Source organism: Musa acuminata, chromosome BXJ3-5 (assembly GCF_036884655.1).
Source record: "Musa acuminata AAA Group cultivar baxijiao chromosome BXJ3-5, Cavendish_Baxijiao_AAA, whole genome shotgun sequence".
Lineage (NCBI taxonomy): Eukaryota > Viridiplantae > Streptophyta > Magnoliopsida > Zingiberales > Musaceae > Musa > Musa acuminata.
The window spans coordinates 37265563-37277500 of NC_088353.1; the positions used below are offsets into that span (position 1 = coordinate 37265563).

The 11938-nt window shown below is 37.7% G+C and overlaps 1 protein-coding gene across 1 annotated transcript; it reads right to left on the bottom strand.

Annotated features, from left to right (window-relative positions):
• Positions 1 to 1351: 1351 nt before the first annotated feature.
• LOC135637576 (fructose-bisphosphate aldolase 1, chloroplastic-like) lies at positions 1352 to 3149 on the bottom strand. The gene is made up of 6 exons (XM_065150188.1): positions 2926 to 3149; positions 2589 to 2858; positions 2374 to 2483; positions 2207 to 2297; positions 1863 to 2132; positions 1352 to 1778 (listed from the first exon to the last, which is right to left on the bottom strand). The coding sequence occupies exons 1-6, from the start codon at positions 3094 to 3096 to the stop codon at positions 1500 to 1502; spliced, it is 1191 nt and encodes a 396-aa protein (XP_065006260.1). The 5' UTR covers positions 3097 to 3149; the 3' UTR covers positions 1352 to 1499.
• Positions 3150 to 11938: the final 8789 nt, after the last annotated feature.

The window sequence follows — 11938 nt, forward strand, 5'->3', positions numbered from 1 at the left end:
GACGAGGGAGGGATGGGGAAGCGCGTTGGGCACACGCCATTGAGCTCCAATTTATAGGTAAAGTGGCTAAACACCTTTTTACTACGGCAGAGAGAGGAAAGGTGGCCATGGAGCGTCACGTAAGTGGAGTTGCGTATGGCCGCCATGCGACGAGGGGCGACTTCTTCGTATACGAAACCGAGGCGCAGTTAAGTGGCCAACGGACTCACTTGTCTGGCCAGAAAACATGAGCTTTTGGTGGTGGGAGAACGCATTGCCTCATCTGCTCTGCACCGTCGAAAGTCGCCACCATGACGCATCAATCGGATCCCCGTTGCTCAAATGGCGTTAAGGACACTTGAGCGTAACTCCTCTGTCGTCATCTTGGGATTGTGAAGGGAAAGGAACACGTGCTTCTAACCATCAAATCTTGTCGTTTTCATACCCGACGATGATGATGACTGTTGAGATTAACACGGGAAGGAGTTGATAGCAATTTCTCAGTGCCTATGATATATGTTGGGTCGTATCTTCATCAGGAGCTACTTAATTAGTGTTGATTTCTCATTATTTTTTGTTTAGTGGTGGCGTTTAATAGGCGAAAGTCGAAGGACAGCTGAAGACTTTGCAATATGCATTCCCGCAAGAATCTTTGGACACAAAGGTCAGTAATGCCATTAGGTCACCAATCCACAAAGGAGACATGCCATCATGAGATTCCTCGATTCTCCAATTTGCTGAGACAATTATTCCAATAGGCTCGCTCTTTAGGCGTAAACTTGTCATTAGAATCAGCATTGATGATATAGAATCCACTTAGCGGGCAACAGAATCAGAATCGCGTGTGCCATGGAGAATATTATCTTGTGGTAGGTATCATAGAATATCATTGAACTTTCACGATCGTATACGTGGGCAGAATATAGAACGGATGTATGTCGATCCGTTATTCCATGAGCACGGAAGATGTCACAGACGATGCGAATTCAAATGCATTACTAGCACTCCATCGATGAGCAATTTGGACTCGGAGTTCTTGCGTTACAATACTGTTCACATGTTTGACCCATCCAATTTTCCAGATGCAAAGTCAACCCACCATCTGAGTCAACCAATTAGGTTGTCCGATTGGGAAACTATGATCTGATGTTGCTCAGTGGAAGAAGCTATATAAGTTGGAATACTAATTTTCTCATCAAATGTTTTACTCTGTCCTTCCGTTGACATTTTGAATTCACGATGAGTTTGAGTTAAATTGATCAATATTAATAAGCTTAAACTGATTAGATCATGGGTCAAACCCAGAACATTACCTGGAACCTTGAATTAAGATCATAGATTGGGTTTGAGTCAAATTAGTCAGACATACACGTAATGGAAGTCGTCGCCATTATTAATAGCTATAGAGGAGGAAAGCGTAAGTCGTCAATGCTTATATAGAGGAAGATGGCATGAGAGAGGGAGAGGGAGTCTATTATTCCTGCATGTGTGTGTGTAGGGAAATGGGAATGGTGCGGAGCTCAGTAGGTATAGCCTTTGACGAACATTCCTTGCTTGGATTCCTCCGACTCGCCTTCGCCGGTGTACTTCCCCAGCTGAGCGAGGGAGTTAGCCTTGGCGCGCACCAGCAGAGCCTCCTGTGCTTCCTTCACCTTCTCCGGCCGTCCTCCCCAGGTCTTCAGGCAGGTGTTCTGCAGGGCTCTCGCGTACGAGAACGAGACGTGCCACGGGTTCGGCCCCTGGTTCATGGCGTTCAGGTTCAAGGTCGCCTCCACCTCCGATTGCCCGCCGGACAGGAACTGCCATGCATTACAACCATGAGTTGAGAAGTACTAATACCCTGTTTGCAACCAATCATTGTTCGAACCGGTGATGGGACTTGCCATGATTCCAGGGACGGCGGGAGGAATCCTCCTGTGAAGGAGCTTGAGGGTGTACTCTGCCACCTGCTCCGGTGTGGCCTTCTCCTTGCACTCGGCTCCTGGAGTCACCATGCTGGGCTTGAGGAGGATCCCTTCGAACATCACATTGTTCTCCGCGAGGTAGAAGAAGACCTCACCCCAGACTTTCTGCGCCACCTCGAAGGTCCGCTCGATCCCGTGATCGCCGTCGAGAAGGATTTCAGGCTCCACGATCGGGACGAGACCATTGTCCTGCAGACGATGTCAGTTCTCCTACCAAATCTACGTTGCTCCATGAATCACCAATCTATTCACAGAATTCAAACCTGAGAAATAGCAGCATAGCGAGCAAGACCCCAGGCGGCTTCCTTCACCGCAAGGGCAGAGGGACCATCGGGAATGCTCACAACAGTACGCCTGTCATCCGTTTACGTCAAGAATGATTCGTACCTGTTCTTATAACATTGAGAAATATGAGGGACGGAGTTTATACCATTTGGCAAAACGAGCACCTTGCTGGTAGTAAGCCGCAGAGCGAGAAGCGAGCCCATCAAGGCCTTGGCACCATGATTCGTCGTTTGAGCCAGCAAGAGGTACGAGGCCCTGCTCGCAGCAATGGCAAGTCATTAAACCAAACAGTTGGAAGCTGTTTAGATCGTGACATAAAGAGTGCGTCAGTGTATGAACTGATGGATTGCTCCTGCCCACCTTGTCAACCTTGATTCCAGGAACGATGTTCTGAGTGAGGAGAACGTCTACCATCTTCCTGCCATCCGTTGTGGACTGGTAAAGCGTCTCCTCGAAGAGGATAGCACCGGAGACGTAGTTGCCTAGGCCCGGGGCAGTAACGAGCAGGGTGCGGTAGGCTTGCCTGTTCGCCTCGGTGTTCTCCAGCCCGATCGAAGCCAGCCTCTTCCCACACGTCGCGTTCGACTCATCCATGGCCAGGATGCCACGCCCGGGAGAGGCTATGGTTTTCTGCAGGCGATTCCGTTCAGCGTCTCTACCAGTAGCAGGCAAAGGTTATGGTCGACATTGTTCGTACCGCTGTCTTGACGAGCTCATCCGCGTAGGAGCTGGCGGCGCGGAGTGCTAGCGAGGTTGCAGGGTGAGAGCGGGCGGCGACGGATGCGGAAGGGTGGCGAAGAGCAGCGCCCTTCACCCACTCGGACTTCTCGATGATCGGGGAGGACTTGAGGAGGGAGGCCGATGCCATGGAAGTACAGAGAGACTCTCTCTTTGTGCAGTGAAAACTCGGGGCATAGTCGCAGTTTGGGCTGCTCTTACTTGATTTATACTCGGGAGGGTGTGGCAAGAGATGGGTAATCTGAGGCTGAAATGTAGTGGCCAATGCAATGTCGCCATGGAGGCTGAGACGAACGTGTGGGTCTCGTTCTTTTCACCAAGTTCTAAAAATCTAAACCAGAAATGGCCGATTGAGTGAAGTCTGACGTTTGTCCTTTGTGATATCAAATGGACGGCTCGAATTCAATTCTGCCCAAGTTTTTGGAACCATTTATGCAGCTAATGCTATTCAACTGGCTTCTTCTTTCAGCCGCTTGAATTAAGAGCTCTAGTGTCAATGGCAGGTCGTGTTGTTTCCTTCTTTAATTCCTCCTGTTGCGACTGTTCTCTGCACCAGAAAACACCGACGGTGCAGAGAGTGTAAGGAGTCCATTTCCAGTGGTTTGGAAGCTTTAGGCTGCCAATCTGAGGTGAACAAAATTTCCCGTGTTTCCGATACATATCACCGAGCTACTCCTTAATTATTGTGATGGACAAGGCAACATCGAGATCTCGTTGCCTCTTGGAGCAGACGAACCTTGAGAAGAGGCCCCTGCTTGATGGCAAGCTGTCTTGCTCTGGTCACTGTACTCCTAAAGATACAGACAAGGAAGAAGATACTATTGACAAGTCCACTCTTAAGGTTTGGCTTTGGGCTTCTCATCTGTCGTTTTAGCTGTCGCAGCTCATGTCAGCAGCACGGAGAACGACAAGTGAGTGCAGATTTTGATGTTGTTGAAGCCTAACTTGGATTAAGAAATGCACACTACTTCGTAACTTCGAATCTTTCGATTGACAGTAAATTCTTTATTTTGATGTTTGTGCCATTGAACACATTTCTTTCTTCTTTTTGTGTGCTTTCAGTTGTAGAAAGATTCCCTGTTTGTCAGGGGATATATATATATATATATATATATATATATATATATATATATATATATATATATATATATATATATAACGGGTTAGTTACGTAACCTTTAGTATTTTGATCCTATATTTTTAAAAATTATATTGACATTTTTGTCATTATGAAAGTGAAACTAATATCATCGATCATACCAACAAAAATGTGAAAACAAAAGATAAAAAAATAATATTAATATTCTAGTGGGTGGTGGTGGAGTACATTGGTGGTGGCATATAACAATGTCGTTGAGGGCTGTGAATAATTATTATGGATGAAGAGAACAACGATGAGAGATGAGGATCGCTATGTATTTGCATTAGCATCGATGCAGTTATTGAGCAACAAAAGAGTTGCTGATGCATATGCTGAGCAGCACTGCTCGATAACTACGTTGATATAGTTGTCAACCGGCTCTCACATCTTACTACTATTCTCCTCATCCATAATAATTATTCGTAACTCCTAATAACGCCATCGTCCGATGTCACCTAGTCAACTGTGACTTCTAATTGAAACATTAAAATTATATTTTTTATTTTATATTTTTATATTTTCGTTGATGATATTAGGATAAATAAATTTTGATGTTTGACTTTCATAATTATAGAAAATCAATATAATTTTTTAAAATATTGGAATCAAAATATTAACCGTAGCTAACTAATAATATTTAATTAGCTCTATCGACTGTTATATGCTTACTATTCCCCCTTTGTGGATTTCTGTTAGTTTTCTCGATTGTGATGCCTCCTATGCCATCATTTTATGTAGAACGTTGGTTTTATTGTTTGATGCTTCACCTTTTATCCATCATAGTTGAAGCTTTAAAGTACATCGGTGCGCTTAAGAATAAGCTTTTCACACCTTTGTCTGTTCAATTCTATACAATGTTCTTTACCATGAATTATGTTTTATTTTTCTTCCTATCTGTCCTATGGAAGCTCATGTAGGATAACGTATATTAATGTGGAACTGTCACGATATCACCAAATCAAAATGACATCATCAACACAAAAATCGAGATTCTTACCTGCAATGATATGAGGTTTTTTAAAGTGTGTCACTATTCTCCTGACATTATAAAGTTTGATGAAGAGACATGCAAACAACAAAGGAAGAAGGAATACTTTCTTATTTAGTATCGAAGGAGGTGTTAAATATTTGAAGTATATTTTTGAAAGATTTTAGATTATTATTTTTTATCTTATCTTTTAAATTAATTAATTAAATAAAATTTTAGAAATAAGGGCCTCTTGATTTAAATTTTATTCTACATCTATAAATAAATGACATATATATATATATATATATATATATATATTAGTCAAAATTAAAATAAAAAAAATTAGTCAAAATCAAAACATCAAAGATTTCGTTAAAATAGAATTTTAAAATTCCAACAAAAAAAAAGGGTCAATCAAATCTTGTATCATATCTAAAAAAAATGCAATTTCAAAAGTAGTTCAACATTTGTTAGTATTTATTTTTTAGAAGTTCAATATAGTTTTTTCTTTTCTACTTTTTATCTTAGTTTTTTCTTCTTCTATTTTGTTTTTGTTAGTACTATTTAAGAAAGGATTGTAATTGCATGTGATTTATCCCTTTTTTCACATGATATTAGAGCTACAAATATGATAATCTATATCTCAAGATCTCATCGGAAAAGAAGATAATCTTTTTCAACTAATAGTCAAGTTGGTCGGTTTTGTATTGAACTTTTTAATCAATGTAACTATAAGATCTAGAAGATTTGCTTGGAATCCTATCTCATAGGAGAAGATCTATGGATGTAGTTAATAACAATATAATAACAACACTAGATGCAAATAGAGATCCCAAGAAAAGATGAAGGATATTAAATGTAAAAATTAGATTTATATTAAAAAGATATATTTCTTAGGATCTCTTTAAACATATTATTGGTTGCAAATTAGCTTACGAGATTTGGATCACTCATGTATTGCTCAACAAGAAAAATATGGCTCTACTTCAGTATTCGAAGAATGATTTGACAAATACTATTAAGATGATCTCTTAATTTTTTAGTACTTTAAAGATTAAAAATTTATATTAAGAGATATCACTCTTAGATCCAAATAAACTAATTTCTAATGCACAAATTAAATATTATATTATTCATGATCTTCGAAAAGAATATATTTCTTATGTTACATATATTCAAGGATGGGTTCAAGAATCATCCTTAGTAGAATTGGAAAATTTTCTTTCTTCCTAGGAAAATTATCTTGTCAAATGATGAGAGCTTCTATTTTAGGGGAAGATGAAGATATCCATTTTATAATTTAAAAAAAGAATAATAATATAGATAAAAAGAAGAAATATGATGCTAACAATAAACTAGAGTCTTCTTCAAACAATTGTATAAACACAAAAAAGATTAAGTGTTCTAGGTGTGATAAGTTAGGTCATATCAAGAAAAACTATTGTGTTAAAATTAAAGGAGAAAAAAATTACAAATAAGAAAATTTGTTCCAATGCTACTAATGAATATTGGGGCAACTGTTATATGACTGAAATTGCTGAGGTAATGATATTTATCAACTTCGAACATTAGATTATTGATTCAAGATACTATCATCTCACTAGTGATATACTACATTCACCAATCCTCATCAATATGAAGGCAATGATGCAATTGTCACGACAAATAATATTATTTACTAAGCAGAGAAGGAATGCACTATCATAATCTCATATAAATATAATAATCTTATTATATTAAAAAATATATACCATATTCCAAGTATAAAGAAAAATATCTTTTATGTTACAAATGCAATTGATACTTAGTTTTTTTTTTTGTCCTAGTGAAGTCAAGTTTCTTGGTAACATAAAAGAATTGAATATAGATATAGTATATATTGATAAAAAGATCAAAGATTTATATATTTTACCAACATATAACTCTTATGTTGATAGGATAAGTATAAATGATAGAGCATCAATTTGGCATGCTGGATTTCATCATATAAATTTTTCTCAAATTAAAGAATATGATGCAAAAAAAATTAGTTAATGGTCTTCCAAATCTTATTTGTTTTAGTAATAATAAAATTTGTGAAAGATATCAATATGGTAACTTTTTTATAGATCGCTTTCAAGGTACAAATTTCACTGTTCATACTCCATCTTATTTAGGTTCTCATTATATTATATGCTATTCTTTGTTGATGATTTTACAAAATTTACTTGGGTTTACTTTATAATAAAAAATAAAAAAATTATCAAAATTTCAAGAATCAAGTTAATAGTCGAAAGTAATCTTAAAAGAAAAATTAAAATGTTACATACTGATAATGGTGACGAGTTCACTTCTAATAGATGATTTTTTTTTACAAAGAGCATAACATCAAAAAAAGACTTATATACGCAAATACATCACAATAAAATAGTGTGACAAATCAAAATATTTGACAACTCGTGGAGACTTGTAAATGTTAATTTCATGCAAAGAATTTATATAAAGCCTTGTGGGTAGAAGATATGACATATGTAACTTATGTTATTAATCGAATACCTTCTAGTCATCAATATGAAATGTTCGTATGAGCTTATGTTTAATGAAAAATCAAATGTTAAACATTTTAGAGTATTTAGTTATTAGTGCTATTTTCACATACTTGACTTAAAGAGAAGTTTGATGCTAAGGCTAAGAAATGCATCTTCATTGGCTATGATAAAAGAAAGAAAGGTTGAAAATATATGGATACATGAATACATATGTATGTAGTATCTTGAGATATTGTGCTTGATGAAATTTCTGTTAAATCTCGTATTTTGATGATGAAACTACTTGATATATGATTTAATCTGTGTTTTGAGTGACGCAGGATGCTTCGATCAGGATGAGACAATTAAAGCAGGAAAATCATGTTGTGCCGAAGGAACATGTCAGAAGATTGGACGTCGAGCCGGAGGATCGGTCGACGTATCGACAAAAGGCTTCGGGCCGTGGACTCGGGCATCGGGCCAAGAAGAGCGGGTATTGTGCCAAGGATATCGGAGTTGCGGAGTCAACTGGCCGATTGGGCAATAGGCTGCAGGAGAGGACGATGCGCCGAAGAATCGGACGAAGCGTCGAGGGACCAATGACATGTCGGACAACTTGGTTAAATTGCTTAGGATTAATTGTCTCGATCGAAGTTTTGTTTTAATTGTGCAGGATTGACCGTGATAACGATGAAGACATAAAGCGAAACAAAGTGTCGGAGTCAAGCGCGAAGGATTTGTTGCGAGTTCGAGAGTTCGACGGAAGTCCGAAGGTTCGTCGGGAATGCTACCGGAGCTCACCGAGAAAGATCGGAGCTTGCCAAAGAAGCTCATTGGAACTCGCTAAGATCAAATCGTGAAGTCTAGGAGCTTGCCGAGAGTCCGCAGAATGGTTTCCGAGAGTTCATCGGAAGACCGCCGGAAGTTTGCTGGAAGCTCGCTAGAAGAAGTCTTGACTTGCGGACTTTGTAATAGCTTAGAAAATATCTTTAAATTCATAGTTAGCATGTTAATTAGGGTTAGGATTATGTGTTAATCCTATAACCCAAGTAGGGGCCAATTAGGCTCAAGTTCGGACTGGTTTGGGCCAAGTTTGGAGCCAAACCAAGTGAGCTGAAATAGTGAAAGAGGTGGCACCGCCAGGGTTGGAGGTGGCACCGCCCAGGAGAGGATCTCCCAGCAAAGCTGGGCGGTGCAACCGCCCCAGGCAAGAGGTGGCACCGCTTGGGCTCAGTCTCCGAGCGAGACTGGGCGGTGCAACCTCTCCTGACAGAGGTAGCACTGCCCGAGCTCGGTCTTCGAGCTCTGGCAGGAGAGGTGCAACCGCCTCAGTCAGGAGGTGGCACCGCCTAGGGCTCAGTCTCCGAGCCAGACTCAGGCGGTGCAACCGCCCCTGACAGAGAGGTGCAACCGCCTGGGCTCAGTCTCCGAGCTCTGCCAGGCGGTGCAACCTCTCCAGTCAGGAGGTGCAACCGCCTGATCCCGGAATTCCGGGATTTGATCGTTTTGAGCTCCAAATTTGAATTGGGTTGGGGCCTATAAATACCCCACCCATTCAGCACAGAAAGAGCAAGAAATAGACACCGAAATCTTGATCTTTTCTGTGATTCTTAGAGCTCAAAATTGTGGTTAAGGCCTAAAGTTCTCCTCCCTCTGTTCTTCAAGTTTTGAGTTGTAAAGAGAGGAGAGAAAGGTTTTGTAAGGGTTGTCTTCTGAGCCCATCAAAAGGAGTGAAACTGTAAAAGGGCAGTTGGCCTTCGCCCATTGAAGGAAAGCAGCTAGTTGACGTCGGTGACCTCGTCGGAGGAGGAAGCCAAAAGTGGAGTAGGTCAAGACTGACCGAACCACTCTAAATCTCTGGTTTGCTTTTATTTCGAGTACCTTATCATTACTGCAAACCTCCTACATAACTACTGCTCTCTGCGCCTTTACGAACAAGTTCTAAGTGCTGATCTTTTCGAATATGCATTCAGACGTAAATATGTGTTTTTCATACGATCAGCTTACGTTTGTGTTTTGATTCTGCAAAACTGTCTTCTGCGCTTTTTATGAACTAGCTTCTAAGTTTAGATCTCTTTGAAACTGTTTTAGACGCAAACTACGTTTAGACACAAACTGCGTTTAGACGTAAAAATGCGTTTAAACGTAAACTGCGCAAACTGTATTTAAACATAAAACTGTGTTTTAGACGTAAACTACTTTTAGACGCAAACTGCGTTTAGACGTAAACTGAGTTTAGACGCAAAACTGCGTTTAGACGTAAAACTGTGTTTAGACGCAAAACTGCGTTTAGACGCAAACTGTATTTAGACGCAAACTCAGTTTAGACGTAAACTGTGCTTAGACGTAAACTGCGCTTAATCTTAAGTAATCTTAGAATCGGCTTTTACATCGAAATCGTTTTTATCGGACGAACGCAGCTTTCGTTTTTAAATCGCTGAAAGATTTCCGCTACACTAATTCACCCCCCCCTCTTAGTGCTCTCGATCCTAACAATTTCTTCCTATTATGCTCCACAAGTAGTTTCTTTTGAAAATATCAATCACAATAGTGAAAGTGATATATGTGCAAACCCTTTGGTGAGTTTTCTTTATCTAGTGTTCCTATGGATTTTGGTTTATCTTTTTCCTCACTTATATCTACTCTTATTATTTTTTATCACCAATGGTGGAGCAAAGCTATAAGGGAAGGAATGAAATTCACAAAGAGAAAATATCAACATTGAGAAGATAAAAAATAACAATTATCAAACAAATACGTTACAGAGACAATGTAAGCATGTCATAATTGGGATCTTCTGCCAAGGCCTACAAATGTAGATTAAATTATTTATAAATGGATCCACAAGATGAAATATAAGATAAAATGGAAGTATTGACCGTTATAAAATAAGACTTGTTGCAAAGGAATTTCCTAAAAAATATAAAAAAAGATTATAAAAAAAACTTCTAGTCGTATGGCCAAGATGACATTTGTCATAATGCTGATTGGTTTAGCAACTAATCTTAAATGAAATCTTTAGCAACTTGATGTGAAGAATATTTTCACGAAATTTATAAAAACATTTATATGGCACAACTATTGGGATATACTTCTATTTCTAAATTAAATTATGTTTGCAAGCTTAATAAAGTTTTTTATGGGTTAAAACAAGTTCTCAGAGCATAATATGAAAAAATTACTCAATACTTCTATTTTTGTGATTATTTTTTAATTCGAATTCTAATTTATTTATTAAAAAGCAAGGAAACCTACTTATTATTATTATTATTATTATTATTATTATTATTATTATTATTATTATTATATATGTCGATGATATAATCATAAAAAATAATGACAAAATAAATATTTTAAAGTTTCATAGTGATTTTTCTCTCTAGTTTAAGATTTTTCTTAGCTATCAAACAAGCTATGCAAAAAAAGAAAATTTTGAAAGGTATGGAATTAACATAAGAAAGTTTCTACTCCACTTGATTGTTAATATAAAGCTAAGTTGCAATGATAATAAGACTCTTTTTAACCCTTGATTTTTTCATACTCTGAAGTGATGAATACAAACGATAGTAAATTTATCAATCAAACAAGCTATGTAAAAAAAGAAATTTTTTGAAAGGTATGAAATTAACATAAGTAAGAAAGTTTCTACTCCACTTGATGTTAATATAAAGCTTAGTTGTAATGATAATAAGACTCTTTTTGACCCTTGATTTTTTCATACTCTTATTGATAGTCTCATCTATTTAACAATTACAAAATAAGATATTATATTTTTAGTTGGTCTTATAAGTCATTTTATGCAATCTCTAGAGAAGCCACATCTTGATGCAATAAAGAGAATTTTAGAACATATGAATTCTACCTTTGATTTTGGATCATTCTATAAGAAGCATATACATTTGGAATTGCATGATTATACCGATGGTGATCTGGGAAGTGATTTGGGTATGCATTTTTATATGGTTCTGCTTGTATCTTAATAATAATCAATCTCTCATTCTACCATAATATAAGGCTTCCTCACTTGCTGCTTAAGAATGTATATGGTTAAGGCGTTTAATCGAGGACATTTGTTATCAAATTAATAAACTAACTAGTTTACAAGGTAACAATTAAAGTGCCTTGAAATTGACTACAAATCTAATTTGTTATATAAGAACTAAGCATATTGAAATTAAACATCATTTCACTAGGAAAAAAAAGTACTTCAACGAGTCATTAAAGTCATTGAGATTAAGAGTAAAGATAATGTCGTACATATCTTTATCAAATCTCTCTCAAAAGGACCATTTGATGATCTTATAAATAAGTTAAAACTTATCTTCAAAAGTATAGTGTAAGGAGGAGTGTTAAG